Source organism: Geotrypetes seraphini, chromosome 2 (assembly GCF_902459505.1).
Source record: "Geotrypetes seraphini chromosome 2, aGeoSer1.1, whole genome shotgun sequence".
Lineage (NCBI taxonomy): Eukaryota > Metazoa > Chordata > Amphibia > Gymnophiona > Dermophiidae > Geotrypetes > Geotrypetes seraphini.
This window is the reverse complement of record NC_047085.1, coordinates 258,175,635-258,196,522: the sequence shown is the minus strand read 5'-3', so window position 1 is coordinate 258,196,522 and position 20,888 is coordinate 258,175,635. Positions and strand designations below refer to the sequence as shown.

Genomic DNA, 20,888 nt, shown 5'->3' with positions numbered 1-20,888 from the left:
CTCCAAGCAGCAGCTAGAAGCAAAACCCAGAGCCGAGTTTGCTTATTTCGTCTTTTTCCTCCCTCTATCCGCTCCTCTATTTCTATCTGTCTCTTTGGAAGGTCTTTGTTTTATTGGTTTGAGGATCTTTCCTATTTTTTTATTTTTTTTTATTTTCCACTGGTGTGGCGATCCTGAAATCTGCCACCCTGAAGTTTCTAGCTGTTTTACTGGCAGCGGGGATGCTCGCTTTCCTTGGTGCAATTATTTGCATCATCGCAAGCGTCCACCCTGCCACCAGAGGAACTCTCCACGGTACTGAAAATGAGTCCGTCGCCTCACCTGCCGAGGGACTGGGAGCTCTCCACGGTGTTGAAACAATGTACGGCGGCCGGCACGGTCACAAAAATGGCTTTGTGGACCTGTCTAGTTCCAGACCCCACACACCGCAGACCTTCAGCCAGTTCCTGTGCCGCCCTCTTACCCTGGAGTGCCCATCGGACAGCCCACAAGATGCCCCCCACCCTCCAGAAGACCTTCTCTTCCTCCAGACAACAGCTGAGCAACTGAGACAGACCGTACTCCAACAGAAGGAACAGATAGTCATTGACCAAGAGGCCATCAGGGAACTGACGGGCAAGCTAAGTCAATGTGAGAATGGTTTGGAACTGAGCTTCCAGGACAGTACCCATATCTGGGGACCCAGAAAAGACCACATGGGAGACCTGCCAGTGGATTCCCCTGAAGGAATGCAGGAGATGGAAGAGTCAGTGAGGACCCTGAAAGACAGGATAGAGAAGATAGAGGTATGTTTAACCAATGTGATAGCACACCCCAGATAAAATTTAGAGTTTCATTATTTATTTTTTTGGGGGGGGGGAGTGCAGGGGTATTCGTTTCCACATTATATTATATAGTTTTCTAAATAATATTATAGCAATAAAATCTGCATTATAAAATAATTTTTTCACTTTGTCTGTCACCATTTAGCACATGTATCGATTTTCCATGTAGCATGTTCTAATTTAATAGATGATTATAATTAGCATATTAATATTTTAATTATTTTGTAAATGGTTTAACCCACCCACCCCCCTTTTACAAAACCACATAAGCAGTTTTTAGCGTAGGCCAGCGTGCTGAATGCTCTGCATTGCTCCCGAAACTCTATGAGCGTTGAGCGCAGCACAGAGCATTCAGCCTGCACTGAAAACCACTTTTGTGGTTTTGTAAAAGGGGTGGTGGTTAATTTTCTATATATTTTAGTCTCTCCTTTTTCTAGATAAGATCATGGGAATTATGAGAACATTTTCCATGGATTTATAATCCCCTTAAATAAATTGCAGTATAATTTTATTGGAAAATGAGATTCAATATAGGACTTTTATAAGAACATAAGAAACGCCTTCACCAAATCAGACCATAAGTCCATCTAGTCTGGCGACCCGCACACGCGGAGGCCAAGCTAGGTGCTCCCTGATGGAGACCTTGATTACCTGTATCCCTCAATGTGATTTGCAAGAAGGTGTGAATCCAACTTGCGCTTGAATCCTAGAATGGTAGTCTCCATCACAACCTCCTCCGGGAGAGCATTCCAAGCGTCCATCACTCGCTGTGTGAAACAGAACTTCCTGACATTTGTTCTGAGCCTGCTGCCCCTCAATTTCAGTCCATGACCTCTTGTCCGTGTCACATTTGAGAAAGTGAATAATGATGTTTCGTGGTCTATTTTGTCGAATCCTTTTAATATTTTGGACCAAGAAACATCGTCATTCACTTTCTCAAATGTGACACGGACAAGAGGTCATGGACTGAAACTGATTACATACATGAGGCAAAACTTTTTGCATGTGTGTATGTATATATGTGTGCACATGTACATGTGTTTGTGTGTGTGCATAGGAAAAGAGAAAAAAAATTGACAAGTCCATGTGCACATATGCAAGTTTCCAAGTTTCCAAGTTTATTAGTTTTTAATATCCCGATCATAAAACAAATATCTGACCGGTTAACAGTAGAATTAAAAAAAGGAGAAACTAGAAAGAGATAATAGTAAGTGCACGAAAGTGTATAAATTAAATGTAAATGACATATACAGACATACTGGAAAGTGAGGATAAAATGGGGGGGATGGGAAAAGTTACATAATTTAGAAGAAATGAGATAGAGGGGAAGGGATGGAACGAGAAGGGTAGGGGTGCATGGTTGATGAGAATAAGGCTAAGAGTGATGTAAAAAAAAAATAAAAAAAAAGAAATAATGGTTAAATTATGATTTATCATAGGCATCTTGAAATAGGAAAGTTTTAAGCTCAGTCTTGAATTTGAGTAATTGAGATTCGTCGCGAAGGAACTGAGGAAGGGAGTTCCATAATGTGGGAGCTGTTATTGCAAAGTTGGTTTTACGAGTATAATAGGATTCTTTTAAAGATGGAATAAAAAGGAGTTTTTGGTCGGTTGATCTTAAAGAACGGGGAGAACTTTGAGGAATAAGTAGTTTGTCAAGAAATAAAGGCTTATGAGATAGTCTGATTTTGAAGGAGAGCAGGATAATTTTATAGATAATGCGATGGGTGATAGGGAGCCAATGAGCTTCTTTGAGAAGAGGAGTGACGTGTTCAAATTTTCCTTTTTTGTAAACAAGTTTTATTGCTGTATTTTGTATAAGTTGTAGTCGGCGAAGATCTTTTTGGGGTAATCCTTTAAAGAGAGAGTTACAGTAGTCTAAGTGGGAAATGACTAGGGAGTGAATAAGAATGTTAATTGAATCGGTATCTAAAATAGAACTGAGTGAACGGATAATTCGTAATTTAAAAAAACAAGTTTTTACGACTGAACTTATGTGATCTCGAAATGTAAGCTCTCTATCGAGAATAACACCTAATAATTTTACTTTGGTAACCATTTGTAGTGGTAAAGAATTGATAGAAATTATACCTAATAGAGATTCAGATGTTTTAATGGGAAGAAGGAGACCGCAAGATTTGTCAATATTAAGTGAGAGTTTATTTGAAAAGAGACAGTCGCTTATAGTGTCTAATTTATTGTTTAAATCTTTTATATCTGAGATGTTTGATGTATTGATTGGATAAAGAAGTTGTATATCGTCTGCATAAGCGAAAGTTGTGAAACCTATTGATTGAGCTAAAGAGAGAAGAGGGGATAGAAAGATATTAAACAATAACGGAGATAGAATGGAACCTTGAGGTACTCCGAAAGTTTGTGATACCATTGAAGAAGTTTGGTTTTTTACATGTACTTTAGAACTACGTTCATGAAAGTAAGATATGAACCAAGTGAGAGCATGACCTGTAATACCGCAATCTTGTAGTCTAGATAAAAGAAGGGAATGGTCTATAGTATCAAAGGCTGAGGATAGGTCGAGGGAAATTAGTATGACAGATTTGAGATGGTCATGATAATATTGGATAGTTGAGATAAGGCCTAGTAATGATAATTCAGTTGAATATGAGGCTCGAAAGCCAGTTTGATATGGATGAAGAGCATTAGTTTGGTCAAAAAATTCGGACAGTTGAGAATAAATGATTTTTTCAGTGAGTTTAGTAATTACAGGTAGGTTGGCGATTGGACGATAATTGTTGGGCAAAGAAGGATCTGAGTTATATTGTTTAAGTTTTGGAAAAACAAGAGCTGTCTTCCAAGCTGCGGGGACGTGGCAATCGGAGAAGGACTTAGAAATCATTTCCAGTAGGTAAGGGCCAAAAAAGGAGAAAAATTTTTTAAGAAGTATTGGGGGAATACTTTCCAAAGAGTTATTAGGAGAGTTTATAGATTGTAGAATAGAAAATAGTTGAGTTAGAGAAGGCATTATAAAATTGGTGAAAGTGCTGAATGGAAGTTGAGTTATAAGGATTGCAAAATTGTATATAACCAATGTTCTTTACAAAGAAATAATATAAACATTTTAAAAAAATGTACCTTCCCACTAAAGCACTTTAGTATTTTTCATTATTCAACTACACTTACCCCCCTCTTTTACTAAATCTGCTAGCATGCCTTGATAAAAGAGGGGGTTAGTCCAGATGGCATAGTGTTTAGAGCTACAGTCTCAGCACCCTGAGGTTGTGGGTTCAAACCCTATGCTGCTTCTTGTGACCCTGGGCAAGTCACTTAATCCGCCACTGCCCTAGGTACATTAAATAGAATATGAGTCCACCAGGACAGATAGGGAAAATGCTTGAAGAACCTGTATATAAAATCGCGGACTAACCCCTTCTTCTACGAAACTGCGCTAGCGATTTCTAGCGCAGAGAGCCACGCAGAATGGCCCGCGCTGCTCCCGACGCTTATAGGAACTCTTTGAGTGTCGGGAGCAGCGTGGGCCATTTGTCGCGGCTCCCTGCGCTAGAAACCGCTAGCGCAGTTTCATAGAAGAGGGGGTAAGTGTATAGCCCTTGATGGAGACTGCCCCAACTTTGTTGGTTAGGCTGAGAACTTTTCAGCGGCCCTTTGTATGCTCCATATGTGGGCATATTTGAATACATGCATGTGCACATGTATGTGTGCAATTCTGTGTGAAAGCCAGTATCTTTACATACCATTTTGGGTTTCCCTGTACAAGAGTGTATAATATTGTGTACTTGAATGTAAGTAATACCTTTTTAGTGTGCTAACAGTATAGTTTTAATAGCATTTCAGAGTTATATTCCTTCCATCAGACTACTGCATAGTGAGCCGTGGATGATATTGGCCCTAATATGGGAGTAAATTGCAAATTGGATTAGAAAAATGGTGTTTGTTTTCAAAAATGAAAAGAGTTGTAAAGTAAAGGGATGAAAGGGACAACGACATGTTTATAGAAGGGATAGAAAGTTAACAGAGACAGCAGAAAATTTTGCAACTATAGGAAATTCAGGTCTCATGCATAAAGAAGTCAATCTCTCTAGTAAGCCCTTTTTAAATGGGTTTTTTTAATTGTTAGAAAATAATGTAACATTTCTGGGTAGGCTTGAGAAAAACATTTACTATTGCGAGCATAATGTCATTGATAGAGTGATCTGACCCACAAGAGCTGTTTTTAAGAAAATGTTGGGTCAGATCAGCAGTCAATAAAATAATAAGGAATCAACAGCATGTGAATCTTTTTACTTATCCTTTATTGCAGTATCAATTGCTTGCCCCATCATTTGCATGCCTGACGGGACCCGTTTCGCCTAAACAGGCTTTCTCAAGGGTTCAAACAAGGAGCACTGCATAATACAAAGAGTTATTTCTTTTTTCAACCATCTTTATTTTCTCTTCTTTATTAATTTCCAGGTACTTTTTAGTTAGATTGTGAGCCTTCGGGACAGTAAGGGAATTTTTTTAAGTACCTTCTTACTTCTCATTTATAATCTTAATGCATATTTTCTTCAAACCGCTTAGAACCTAACGGATGTAGCGGTATATAAGAAATAAATTACATTACATTACATTATACCATATCACATTAGCATCCCTGAAACAGATCAACATACAGAGTCAGCATGTTATGCTATCATTCCATTTTATAATCAGACCCTGACAAGTGAGGGTGATTTGGGTTGTGGAGTTTTCCTACTTACCTCACTTTCCGTCTTCAATTTTTTGCTTCAGATCAGCAGTCTACTGAGCCCTGCATCTTCTCTCCAAAAGTGACTGGTCAAGATTATGGGCTGTCCTAGTGGTTTTAGCGCGAGCTACATTGCCGCACGTGCTACACGCTAACGCCTCCATAGAGCTGGCGTTAGTATTTTCTGCGTAACGCAGGGATTAGCACGCAGTAAAAATGCTAGTGCATCTTAGTAAAAGGAGCCCTATGTGTAACTTTGTGGCAGATATTAACATAGAAATCCATTCACTGTTGCTTAGTCCCAGAAATGATGATCCCTAAGTCTGCCTGGTTAGTACTTGCTAATGAGTTTGGTCCTCCAAAAATATGTCCAACCCTTTTTTAAAGCGCAGCTATGATACTAGCCTTGGCCACATTTTCTGGCAACACATTTCACAGCTTAATTATGTACGGACTGCAAAAAATAGTTGTTTTGTTTAATTTAATTTAAAAGGATATTTATAGCCTGCTTCTATCCAACTTTAAGTTCAAGGCAAATCATATCATAAAAGACATTATAATTAATATACAGCGATATTACAATCAATACACATCATTCACAATGTTTAAAAAAAATCTCTTTACATTGCATCCTTACTAATTGCTTAAGACTGAGTACCCAATCAAATTTCAAATTAAAAAATCCACTGTGTTTAAAGCCAAGTCTTTGCCATCTTTCTACATTTTCTAACTCTCTCTCTTGTATAGCATTCCACTGTACTGGTGTTCTCCAAGTCAAAGTTATTTTTTGCTAGCTCCCATCAATCCGCATTCTCACATAGGGCCCTTATCCAAAGCTGCGGTAGCAATTCTCCCATGGCAAATGCACTGAAGCCCATAGGAATTGAATGGGCTTTAGTGTTTTTGTTGCAGGGGAATTGCTGCTGTGGCTTTGTAAAAGGAGCCCTTGGAAACTGCAAGTAAATATCATCTTCTGAGTTCTGATCTCACTGCTTTCTGGACTAAGTGTATAGCCCTTAATGGAGACTACCCCGACTTTTTTTGATTGGTTTGAGAACTTTTCAGCAGCCCCTCATATTTATATACATATGATGATTCAGCACCCCAGATTATTTAATGCATCATCACCAAAAGTTAGCAATTATAGGGGTAACATGATCATAATTTTTGGCCCTTTTAAAATTTTGAAGCAAAATTCTGTATTAGTTATAGGCATGATTGAAATTTTTTCTCAAGATGAAGTGTCCTATAATCCTACTACCGGTACTATTTAGAATATAAGAACATAAGAGTTGCTGTACTGGGACAGACCAAAGGTCCATCAAGCCCAGTATCCTGTTTCTGACAGTGGCTAACCCAGTTCACAAGATCCCAAAGAGTAAAACATATATGCGGCTTATCCTTGAAATAAGCAGTTGATTTCCCTTATGGACTTTTAGGAAGTTATCCAACCCTTTTTTAAAACCTGCTAAGCTAACTGCTTTTCCTAAATTCAAAATACCATTCCACTACTCACAATTTTATAAACCTCTATTACATCCTTTCTGTCATCTGCCTTCCAAGTTGAAGAACTTTAATCTGTTAAGTTTTTCTTACTTTTTGTTGCCTTTTTCTAGTTCAGCTATATTTGTATTTCCTAACCTGTCCGAACAATAAGCCTAGCATAGGTTACAATAAAACATGTAAACCAACAATCCCTCTCCTTTACTAATGCATAGCACGGGTTTTAGTTCCAGCAGTGGCGGTAACTGCTCCAACGCTCACAGAATTCCTATGAGCGTTGAAGCAGTTACCGCCACTGCCGGCACTAAAACCCGCGCTACGCATTAGTAAAGGAGGGGGGAATATAACATAAACCAATAATAAACAGTGCATTGTGACCTAGTCAACACAATAACCAGGATCAGCTATGCATAGTCCAAGTGGATTTGTAATCAGCTTAATTACCACTATCGAGCCACCTCTATGTTTTTTTTATAATGGCACTGAAAACCAATATTACTCAGTGGGTGGTCACACCATGAATTTATACAAAGGCATTATCAATTATTTTCTTTCTCCATAATTTTTTGATTGCTGTCACAAACTGATTTGAGGATTTCAATGTTCTGTCCACAGGGACACCAAGATTGTTTTCCTTAATAGTAACTTGTTCCTCCTTCCTCCGCCCGACGCCACTCGAGCAGGAGGGATCTGCCCTGCCCTGCTTAACTGCGAGCCTGCTCTCCTCCAGCCCATCCGAGGGCTGCTACAGGCTAGCGTGATCCGGCTTCTCTTCAGCCCACTGCGGGCCGCCGAAAGTTTCTGTTCCGCCTCAGCGACTCCAAGGCAGAGGAAGGAGGAAGTTTCCTCCATCTTGTTCCTTCCTTCCTCCGCCCGACGCCACTCGAGCAGGAGGGATCTGCCCTGCCCTGCCTAACTGCGAGCCTGCTCTCCTCCAGCCCATCCGAGGGCTGCTACAGGCTAGCGTGATCCGGCTTCTCTTCAGCCCACTGCGGGCCGCCGAAAGTTTCTGTTCCGCCTCAGCGACTCCAAGGCAGAGGAAGGAGGAAGTTTCCTCCATCTTGTTCCTTCCTTCCTCCGCCCGACGCCACTCGAGCAGGACTGAACGGCCCTGCCCCTGCCTCACACTTGAACTCTGCCTCCACAGCCCACCCAAGAGCTGCCGAAGTCCCTGCTAGACAGTACTAGCACTTCTGGGCTCCTTTATGCCTCACCTCACCGTCCCCCCCCCCTCCTTAGCTCATCAAGGTCCACTGAGGACCTCCAGACTCTCAGCTCCCCTTGCCCAACCCGGACTCTGCTCGTTGCCAAAGTTTACCATTGTTCATATTCCTGTCTCTGTACCATATTTTATTATTGTCTATGCTTTTCATTTAGATGCCAAATTCCACCTTGTCTTTGCCTAGCTCAGCACCAAACTGTATCTCTGCCATACGGAAAGCGCTTAGCCGCTAACCGCTTCTCACCGATATAGCTCCCCCTTTGATCCACCCCTAGAAAAAAAAAAAAAAAAAAAAAAAAAAAAAAAAATTTATATATATATTAAAAAACTCTCATCCCTTCTCTTGGCCCTGCACTCAGCCAGTTTAATCCAAGTTCTCCTGCTACTCCCTCCTCTACCTCTCTCCCCCCCCCCCCCCTGCTGCAGACTCTCACACATCAACCTCCCAGTCCTAATTCCCCGCTATGAACCCTTTCTTCTGGATCCTTCTCCTCCTACTCTGCTCACCTCTCTATACCTCCCTCTGTCTGAAACCTCCCTCTCCCAACCTACTCGACCCCGCTCACTCCAATAACATCTGCCCTGGACTCAAAATCCCCACACTGATTCGCACCAGAATTCCCCCTCTCAAGAAAAACCCTCGAAAAGTCAACCAAGATTCTCTAAAACCCCTGCCCACTGCCAATCTTCCCAACACTGCCTCAGACTCTCTCACCCCAGTCCCGACACTTTATTGCAATGCCAGATCCGTGTGCAATAAGACCCAAATCTTGAAAGACCTTCTAGATGAGCACGACCCTGGATTCCTATGCATCACTGAATCATGGATCGCCAAAGACGATCTATTCACACAAAACGAACTCCTCCCCCACGGTTACCAAGGCCTCTTCTCCCCCAGACCCAATCGAAAAGGAGGTGGTCTAGCACTCCTCTACAAATCTTTCTTTGACGTCCAGCTCCTTGAGACGGGCACTCACGCTTCCCTAGAATATTTGCTTGCCTCAGTCAATGACGAACTCTGCACCCACCCATTGGGCATCCTGTTACTATACCGCCCACCCACCCCTTGGACCAAATCCTCCAATCTCGTCTTTGAGACCATAACAAATGCCTTCCTTAAATTTCAAAGACTTCTGATCGTTGGTGATATTAACCTCCACCTTGATGACACCAACAGCAAGGACACGACTGAATTCAACAACTTCCTTAACTCTCTAGGCTTCCCCTCACCCACCCCTTCTCCAACCCACGAAAAAGGGCACACTCTAGACCTCACCACTTTCCTTGATCTCACCGACTACAAAACTTCAACCGACGACACTCGCTGGGAACAAGTCCCTTGGTCCGATCACTTCTTAGGGACTACCTGCCTCCCCATTTTCATGTCCCATCTTGACTCCCCACCCCACCCCTCTCATTCCATAACCTTTCGCAAAAAAACCTCGAGCAATCTATTCTGGTCCAAATTCCTCAACCAACTCTCCTCCAACCCTAGACCTACAGACCCCGAATCCCATTGGCGCAACTGGACTGCCCTCTCCGAGTCCACCTACCACTCCCTTGCTCCAATATCCACTAAAACCATCTCCTACCCCCGAAAGGCCCCCTGGTACTTACCTCTTCACAGAGAACTGAAACAGAAATGTCGCGCTCTAGAGCGAAAATGGAAAAAAAATCCAAATCCCCCTCTGATAGACAGACCTGGAGGATCAATATTAAACTTTACAATTCTACACTAAAAAAAGCCAGGAAAAACTTCTTCGGAGACAAGATCTCTAGATCCAACAACCAGATCAGTGCGCTGTTCAACATCTGGCGCTCCCTAACTACAAAAAAGGACCCATCTGTGCTCCCACCGTCTCTATCAGCCGATGCCCTCGCAAATTTCTTTAATGAAAAGGTTACCACCCTAAGATCCTCCTTCCCACCCACAGTCTCCTACAATTCCCTGACCTCTACTGACCTCAACCCTACCTTACCTATATCCACCCCCATTCCCGCCGACAGATCTTGGACCGCCTTCGAGCCTGTTTCCGATTCGCAAGTCTCCAAACTCTGCCTCAAACTAAAAACCTGCAAGTGCACTCTGGATCCTTTCCCCTCCTATCTATTCGAGAATATCCCTACACAGGCCATCGCTTCCCTCACCGAACTCATAAACTCTGCCCTAACATCGGGCCTTTTCTCCCCCAACATGGGACACATTTCATTGACTCCTCTACTGAAAAAGGCCGAACTTGACCCCTCCATGCCATCAAACTACCGCCCCATAGCAAATATCCCTCTCCTAACCAAGTTATTAGAATCCATCATATCCACCCAACTCTCATTCTACCTAGAAAGATTCTCTATTCTCCTACCCCACCAATTCGGCTTCAGACCCAACTTTAGCACCGAATCCCTCTTGGCTTCACTAATCTCTAAGGTGCAACATCTCCATTCTCGCAACAAATTTGCTGTTCTCCTACAATTTGACCTCTCCGCAGCCTTTGATGTCGTCCACCACGACATCCTAATCTTCCAACTCTCCGAAATAGGCATAAGCTCCACAGTCCTAGATTGGTTCTCGAAATTCTTACGCTTCCGCTCCTACACCGTTAACACAAACGGTACCTCTTCCCCCCCCTGGAAGCCAAAATGTGGAGTCCCGCAAGGCTCACCCCTCTCCCCTATCCTTTTCAACATCTACATGTCCTCTTTGAAACTCCTCCATCTATCCCCCCTAGAAACTCTCTACTCCTACGCTGATGACATCCTCATCCTCCTCGAGACCGACTCAAACCTCTCAAACCTTGCTGATAACATATCCACATGCATAACGAATCTCCAATCCTGGGCCCAATCTGTACAAATGAAACTGAATGAGTCCAAAACAAAACTACTTTGGCTCGGCCCAATTTTAGATCATTTACCCACCTCCATCCCACTACCATCCGGCCCCACTCTTCAGCTTGAATATTCAAGCAAAGTCCTAGGCATCGTCATAGACTCCTCTCTCTCCTTCAACGATCACCTCAACTCCTTGGTAAAAAAATGCTTCTTTAGCCTTCATATGCTGAGGAGAGTGAGATCCTGCTTTCATCATTCTCACTTCACCGTTCTCGTTCAATCTACCATCCTCTCTAGACTGGATTACTGTAATTCCATCTACATAAGCCTAACTAAGAAAAACCTCCATAGACTTCAGCTAATTCAGAACGCCGCGGCCAAGCTTATTTTCGCAAAAGGCAAGTTCGATCACGTCTCCCCACTCCTCTCCAAGCTTCACTGGCTCCCAGTATACTCCAGAGTCCTCTATAAATGTGCCTGCTTAGTCTTCAAGATCCTACATGGCGTCCTCCCTCCCGTTATCCCACTCCTTTGGAACTCCTCAAACCCACACCCCACTAGACCCTCACAAAAACTGAAACTGTCTTTCCCCTCTATAAAAGGTATATCCCACGCAGGAAAACTTGGAACATCCCTCCTCTTTAGAACCACAGAACTCTGGAACAACCTCACACCCCCGCTCAGAAATTCAAGCTCCTTCCAATCCTTCCGCAAACACTTGAAAACTTGGCTCTTCTCAAAAATCTAATTACTTCCCGTTCTCTAGCAACCGGTCCCTCTCTATCTTCTTAGTCCCTCTCCTTTATCCCTTCATTGTAGTTCCTTTCCTCTTAACTTCTGTAAACCGTGCCGAGCTCTGCGCTTGCGGAGATGGCACGGTATACAAACCTAAGATTTAGTTTAGTTTAGTTTAGTAAACACAGAACTATGTACCTTTAGATTAATTCTTCTTATATGTATCACTTTGTACTTCTCCATATTAAATTCCATTTACCAGACACCCAATTTCCCAGTCTTGCAAGGTCTTCCTGCAATTTCCAATAGTTTGCTCATTTTTAGCTATTTTATGAATAATGTGGCATCTGAAAATCTGATCACCTCATTCATTGATTATTAATTAATGAATAAAAAAGGACATTTTTGAAAGGACAACCAAGTCAGAATAGAGACATCCTGCTCATATCATCCAAAATGGACATCCATCTTACATATATTTTCCAACATGAAATATGTCAGGATTTCCTGTTTGAAAATATGTGAGATGGACGTCCATGTGCTGAGGTACAACATGAACAGCCATTTTACAAACTGGAATGTCCAACATGTGAACGGCAAAAAATCAGGAACAAAGACGTCTGTCTGGAAGCATTCTTAGAAGAATGACTACATATACATCCCTACAGGGCAGAAGGGCGGCCTAATGGTTAGTGATTGACTTTAAACAAATGGATCCAGCTTCAAATCCCATTTTAACTCGATAAGAAGCTCTTCTGCGGTTTAGTAAAACCCAGCATTACTCTGTAATTATGAGTCTTCCAGGAACAGAAAATACCTATACGTACTGTAGCTGAATGTACACCACTTCAATAGCCTTCAAGCTTGCAGGTGGCTTATGGATTTAAGTACAGTAGGTATGTTTCTGTTTCTGGAGGGCACTCAATAAAGAAAAAAAAAAGAGCTAAAGTGGGATTTGAACCTGAGTTTCTTAATTTAAAGTCCACTGTACTAATCACTGGGCTACTCTTCAGACTTACTCTCTGCTTTGTTAAGAATGCCCATAGTACATGAAGCTGTCACAGAACCTGGTATCCAGTGATATACCTAGTATATTTGACACCCGGGGCTGATCATTTTTAACACCCCCCAAATATATATTTTTTAATATATATCTTTATTCATTTTAAAGCCAAAAAATAAATGCATCATGTTATACAGTCATTTTACACTTTAAGAGCACTTAAATTCTATCAAATAATATTTTATAACAAATACATATATCATCCCCACCCTTTCTACATATCCAGCAATTACATTCAAATTAAAAGTATCTCCCCCACCCTGGATGTGTATCATCAAAGGGGAAAATCAACAATCACTCCTTACAAAATTTTTCCAGTGGCTCCCAGACATTCATAAACTTCTTATAATGTCCATAAATATTTTTATTAATAATCCATGAGTCACACAACAAGGGTGCACCTAGGAAAAGGCAGCATCTTAACCACTGCAGTGAGCACTAGAACATCAATGCACCAAGCCAAATTAATACAGATCGATCCTGTACAGTCAATGTTTACAGAAAACCATGTCTTTTTCATACATACAGAACACAGATACGCACTCACATAAAAACATAAGAACATAAGAATTACCGAAGATGGGTCAGACCAGTGGTCCATCGTGCTCAGCAGTCCACTCACGTGGCGGCCCCCAGGTCAAAGACCAGTGCTCTAAATGAGTCCAGCTTCACCTGCTTATGTTCCAGTTTAGCAGGAACCTGTCCAACTTTGTCTTGAATCCCTGGAGGGTGTTTTCCCCTATAACAGCTTCCAGAAGAGCATTCCAGATTTCTACCACTCTCTGGGTGAAGAAGAACTTCCTTACGTTTCTGCGGAATCTATTCCCTTTCAGCTTTAGAGAGTGCCCTCTCGTTCTCTCTACCTTGGAGAGGGTGAACAACTTGTCTTTATCAATTCCCTTCAAGATCTTGAATGTTTCGATCATGTCCCCTCTCAGTCTCCTCTTCTCAAGGGAGAAGAGGCCCAGTTTCTCTAATCTCTCACTGTAGTATATGATTACCTTTCAATATACTGTAAACCACTTTGGGTGAATCTCTTCATGAAAAAGCAGTTAATAATTCCCAAATAAATGAATAATTTCTTCAGGACTATCTCAAGAGAGATTTTATCAAATGCTTTCTGTAAATCCAGATACACATGCTATTACTTTACAAACATAGCCACCTGCAAATAATGGCATTTACATGTGAATATTGCACACAAGTGTAAATATTCATTTCAGAAAGCCATTATTTACGCATGGAGATCCACACCACACAGACATTTCAAGGGGGTATGGCTTGGGCATAGTCTGGGAGTGGCATAAACATTGCTAAAATCTATATATTGTATTCCTCATTTTATAGAGGGAAAATGAATGGGGGGAAAATATCCAGCAGGTTTTACACCAGCTGAAAGGCATAAATAATTGTACAGAAGTGTTCGTTTCAGTCGAAGATTTGCATGAGGGATTCTTCTAAACCCGTGTAATTTATTACCACCTCCAAAATGAAGCCACTTTAGATGTGTGACTTCACTACTCAATTGGCAGCATTTTTACAAGGTTTTAAAAATAGAGCATCTACAAATGGAAGTGGCACTACTTACAGGTGAAAGATGTGACATCGCTATCACCATGTATAGGTTCTGATATATCTATATGGGAGCTCCTGGGTCCATGCTGTTCATTTTTTCTTTTATTATATCTTTATTCATTTTCAAAACTTCAATAGTGCAATATAACAAATGCAACGTATAATTATACAATAAAAGCACTTTCAACTTAAACATGTTCATAATCAACCATTTCCCACCCAATAAAACACAAAAACATATATTACCGCAAAAACCTTACCCTATTCTAAATACTGATATCTTCCCACCCACCCCAGGTGTAAATATTTAATTTGGAAGAGTAAATTTATTTATGTATTTATTTATTTTTATTATAATATTGAAAGTATAATATATAATATTACTGTTAATAATTAGAATAAGAAGGGGATAAAAATTGTTGAATGTAATAATTCTGATGATAATAATGTATTTTCATACAGTTTTTCTGATTCTTCAATTGTATACATTATAAAGTTTGAAATATCAATAAAGATTTATTTAAAAAAAAAAAAATCAATTTAAGACACCCCCCACCCCCACCCCCACACCACACACCCTTCCCTGGATATGTATCAAAATAACAAAAACTGACTCACAGTCAACAATCAATTATAAAGCTGTTCATTTTTTCAATGTGTATATTTGTAAAATGGCTGCTTAGGCAGCATGTGCTGAAAAATGCACACACGTGTGATCCTGCTAGCATTTTAGAAAAGGTGTTGCGTCAACAGATTCTTTTCTAAAATAACAGCAGAAATGGGCATGTCCTAACCTGGGTGCCTCCAATCCAATATTAACGTTCTAAGTAAAATGGAGCTCTATAGCAACTAATTCTTCTTTATCCACATCCTTATTTGTTTATGCCTTCAAAGAATTCTAATAGATTAGAAAATATGAATTCTCTTTGCTATATACTTATCAGCTCTTCTCCGTTCAGTCTTGTTTTCCCATACGACCTGTTATTCTAATCCTACTGTGTCACCATTTCCTGACACCATAGTTTCCTGAATCACCCCAGAATCCTTTCCAATTTTCAGATATACTTGTGGATTTAATGACAATTTACAGATTTTGAATAAGTTGATGTTTGATTTCCTTCAGAATTCTGGGGCAGATACCATCAGATCATGGAGATTTCTTGCAATTTAATTTGTCAATGTGCTCTAGTATTTCTTCTAGATTCGTAGTGATTTACTTCAGTTCCATTGAATTGTCCACTTGTTCTCTGTAAAGGTTTATTCTTGACATTTGACCTGTTTCACTAATGTAGCATACCTTTTCACATTTTCTGCACTGTTTTCCATTTAGGACTAACAAAAGTACTGCAGACAGATGTACAAGATGCAGGCAAGGTTTATTTTGAACAAACAAACAGATTGTTGCATACAAATAGACCACTTTAAATAAAATATGGGGCAAAACATGGTCCATGTTTCAATCAATGAATTAACTAATGTAATAAAGGTACAATCGTATTCTGTAAAGAACAATCTCAACTCAATGTACATTGTTAAATAATCCCCTGAAGTAGCCTGCTCGCAGGCGAAATAGAAGATCTTATCTATCGGGACGAAGATGTTTCTTCAGATGAGTGTTTGACTCTCTTATACATGCTAAGATACATAACTGTTTAGCCACGCTACTAGACGTTGTTTAGAATTTATCTACAGCTGTAGCTGATTGCCATACATTTAGTTAGTTTGGGGCTGTCTCTCTTATTTATAGAAAATTACAGGACGTTTGATTTCAAATCCTTTGAGAATCTTTTGATAAATATTCTTCTAAAGCGATGCTGAAGTATGAAAGTAATTTATAACTGTACGGAGTTTTTTCATAAACCCGTGATGAGGTGGTGAGCTTTGGTACTTGTGTAGTCCTGGCGACCCACAATTGAGGTTTATTTTTCTCCGTTTATTTATGATTTTGTCAACTGTCCTGTTTTTGTGATGTTTTGAGTGAATGAACCCCTGCTTTAACCATGTTTCAATCAACCATCTATTTCAGGGGTCCCATAAAATTGTGGATTCAAAGGACACCCAACAATAATGCCTGATCTGTAAGCTATTTATTTAAGCGATGGGAATGTACTGCTCTAGTCCCTAGTACATTTCCATTGCTTAAATAAACAGCTTACAGATCAGGCATTATTGTTGCGTGTCCTTTGTTAATCTGTCTGCAGTACTTTTCTTTGTCCTGGGTTCACCGCATTTGTGCTGCAGGCTTGTTGGATTCTCTTTTTCTTGTCTTCGTTCTACCTGTTTCTCCATTTAGGCAGAATGCATTTTCCACATGGTTAATTTTAAAGTCTAGTTTACAATGTGGCATCTTGCAGGTTTTGTGATATCTTCTTTTTGGCTTTCTGTTTGAAGCTTCCTTCTCACCAAATTTTGCTATAGATTCAGTGGTTACTGAATCTATAGACTAGAAGAACTGAAGGTCTTTTTTTTGGTGGTGGGGGGGAGTTTTCAGGGGGGGTTGTACTCTTGGATGAACAGTATTCAAAAGATTACTGGTGTCAAGGTTTTCCTTTGTTTTTATTATAGTAGGCCTTCCCTTGATATTTTAAGTGAGCAAGAACTTTTCTTGAACATTGCTCTTTAGAGCAGAGGTTCTGCTTGCATTATCTCCACTATATGCAAATAATCTCATGCATGTTCATTGTTGATATATTTTAAAACCAGACTGGCTTGGTGTGTCCCAAGGACTTGTTGAGAACCTCTGTTTTAGAGTTATAGACAAAGCCTAGGTTTTTACAATTCTGCAGCTGCAGAAAGGGACAGAATTTCCATTCCCATATTGAATCACCAGGGGAGAGTACCAGATGATAACAAAAGCAACAGCAATTACAGCATTCATATTTCAACCCACTCCTCACCCCATACCATTCACAGCTTGTTGAGAGGAGGACAGCAACAATGGAGCATCTCAGGTTGAATCACACAACATTATGGCATCCAGCACGGACAGAGGAGGAAGATGCAACCTGAATCTAATCAGCTTCTTTGATTGGGTAACAAGAAAGCTGGATATGGGGGAGTCCCTGGATGCCGTGTACTTGGACTTCAGTAAAGCTTTTGATAGCGTCCCACACCGCAGGTTATTGAGCAAAATGAGTTCGATGGGATTAGGTGCAACATTAACTGCATGGGTTAAAGACTGGCTTAGAGGTAGACTTCAGAGGGTGGTGGTGAACCGTACCCTCTCCAAAACCCAAAACATCAGAGGTAATCAGTGGAGTGCCACAGGGCTCAGTCTTGGGCCCGATCCTTTTTAACATCTTCGTAAGTGACCTGGCTCTGGGGCTTCGAGGTAAAATTACATTATTCGCCGATGACGCCAAACTATGCAACATAGTGGGCGAAAGCACAGTGCCAGATAGTATGACACAGGACCTACTCTTACTGGAACATTGGTCCATGACTTGGCAACTAAGTTTCAATGCCAAAAAGTGTAAGGTCATGTACCTTGGCAGCAGAAATCCATGCAGATCTTACACCCTAAATGGTGAGACCTTAGCAAGAACTACAGCAGAACGAGACTTGGGGGTAATCATTAGTGAAGACATGAAGACGGCCAATCAAGTGGAGAAAGCTTCATCTAAGGCTAGACAAATGATGGGTTGTATCCGTAGAAGTTTTGTCAGCTGGAAGCCAGAAGTCATAATGCCATTGTACAGATCCATGGTGAGACCTCATCTGGAATATTGTGTATAGTTCTGGAGGCCACATTACCAAAAAGATGTGCTGAGAGTTGAGTCGGTTCAGCGAATGGCAACCAGGATGGTCTCAGGACTCAAGAATCTCCCGTATGAGGAACGGCTGGGTAAGTTGCAGCTATACTCACTCGAGGAGCGCAGAAAGAAGGGAGACATGATTGAGACGTTCAAATATGTCACGGGCCGTATCGAGGTGGAAGAAGATATCTTTTTTCTTAAAGGACCCACGGCAACAAGAGGGCATCCATTGAAAATCAGGGGTGGAAAACTTCATGGCGACATCAGGAAGTATTTCTTCACTGAAAGGGTGGTTGATCATTGGAATGATCTTCCACTGCAGGTAATCGAGGCCAGCAGCGTGTCAGATTTTAAGAAAAAATGGGATAGAAACATAGAAACATAGAAAGATGATGGCAGATAAGGGCCATATAGCCCATCAAGTCTGCCCACACTATTTACCCACCCCCTTAAGTCTTCTGACCCCTTAAGTATAATTGTAATTATACTGTCACTCTACTGACCCGCTCATTCAAGTCCTAGTGACCCTATCCCTTGGCATGACCCCGTAGGGATCCCACATGGGTATCCCATTTGTTCTTGAAGTCTGGGATGCTGCGTGCCTCGACCACCTGCACTGGAAGCTTGTTCCAGTGCTCGATCACTCTCTCCGTGAAGAAGTACTTCCTTGCATCTCCACGAAACTTCCCTCCCCTGAGTTTGAGCGGATGTCCTCTTGTGGTCGAGGGTCCCCTGAGAAGAAAGATATCCTCTTCCACCTCGACCCGTCCCATGATGTACTTAAATGTCTTAATCATGTCTCCCCTCTCCCTACGCTCTTCAAGAGTGTAGAGCTGCAATTTGCTCAGTCTTTCCTCGTACGGGAGACCCTTTAGCCCCGAGACCATCCTGGTGGCCATCCGCTGAACCGACTCAATTCTGAGCACATCCTTACGGTAATGTGGCCTCCAGAATTGCACACAGTACTCCAGATGAGGTCTCACCATGGCTCTGTACAATGGCATCATGACTTCAGGTTTCCTGTTGACGAAGCTTCTCTTGATACAACCTATCATCTGCCGTGCTTTAGATGAAGCCTTCTCCACTTGAGTGGCTGCCTTCATGTCAGCACTGATGATTACTCCTAAGTCTCGTTCTGCCGTAGTCCTGGTTAAAGTTTCTCCATTCAGGGTGTAAGTTCTGCAAGGATTTCCGTTACCGAGATGCATGACCTTACATTTCTTGGCGTTAAAGCCCAGCTGCCACATCAAGGACCAACTTTCTAAAGTACGCAGGTCTTGCTCCATAGCATCTTGTAGATTATGGCCGTTTACTATATTGCATAGTTTGGCGTCATCAGCGAATAAGGTTACTTTGCCTTGAAGCCCTTGAGTCAGATCCCCAATGAATATGTTGAAGAGGAGTGGGCCCAGGACCGAACCCTATGGCACTCCGCTAGTCACCTCCGACATTTTAGAGCGGGTACTGTTAACTACCACCCTCTGAAGTCTGCCATGAAGCCAATCTTTAACCCATGCAGTTAGAGTCTCTCCTAATCCCATCGATTTCATCTTGTTCAGCAGCCTGCGGTGTGGGACGCTGTCGAACGCTTTGCTGAAGTCCAGTCTTCTTGTTACCCAGTCAAAGAAGTTGATTAGATTTGACTGGCATGACCTACCCTTGGTGAATCCATGTTGGCTGGGATCCCGGAGATTTCCCTCGTTCAGGATCGTATCTAATTTATACTTAATTAGTGTTTCCATGAGTTTACACACTATTGAGGTGAGGCTTACCGGTCTATAGTTTGCAGCCTCAGCCTTGCAACCCTTTTTATGTAGAGGAATGACGTTGGCTGTTTTCCAATCTAACGGAACTTTCCCCGTACTTAGTGAGAGATTGAAGAGCACTGCTAACGGTTCCGCCAGAACGTCTCTCAATTCTCTGAGCACTCTTGGGTGTAAATTGTCCGGTCCCATGGCCTTGTTTACCTTTAGCCTTGCCAGTTCGTTGTAAACGTCCCCAGGTGTGAACTCAAAATTCTGAAACGGGTCATCCACGTCTTGTTTTATCATCAACTGTGGTCCGTGTCCCGGTGCTTCGCAGGTGAAGACTGAGCAGAAATATTCATTTAGTAGTTCTGCTTTTTCTGAGTCCGCCACCGTGTAGTTCCCGTCCGGTTGTCTAAGGCGTACTATACCGTCTGTATTCCTTTTCCTATCACTGATATACCTAAAGAAGGATTTGTCCCCTTTTTTAATGTTCTTTGCCAGAGTTTCTTCCACTCGAAGTTTGGCCTCCCTAACTGCTGTTTTGACCGTTGCAGATCTGGTCTTATATTCTACTTTAGTTTCTCTTCTCTGCGTACGTTTGTAGGAAAGAAATGCTTTTTTCTTTTCCTTAATGAGGTGCGAGATCTCTTCAGTGAACCATTGGGGTTTGTTGTTTCTTTGTCGTTTATCTACTGATTTTATGTAGCGATTAGTTGCTTCGTGTATGGATGATTTTAGGTACGACCACATAGTTTCCACATTGCTGGTCCCTGCATGGTCCTGCAGCGTCTGATGAACGAAATCCCCCATGCGTGCGAAGTCGGTGCCCCGGAATTGGAGCACCTTTGTTTTTGTAATTGATTTAGGGGATCCTTTCCCAAGGTTGAACCATACCATGTTATGATCGCTGGAGGCTAGCGTATCTCCTA

General features: G+C 41.6%; 1 protein-coding gene across 1 annotated transcript in view; it reads left to right on the top strand.

The window, feature by feature from the left end:
* Positions 1 to 221: 221 nt before the first annotated feature.
* NPTXR (neuronal pentraxin receptor) overlaps positions 222 to 20,888 on the top strand; it is a 103,425-nt gene continuing 82,758 nt past the window's right edge. Inside the window, exon 1 of the mRNA XM_033929465.1 lies at positions 222 to 785. Coding sequence (XP_033785356.1) covers positions 222 to 785 — 564 coding nt within the window. The remainder of the gene's footprint in view (positions 786 to 20,888) is intronic.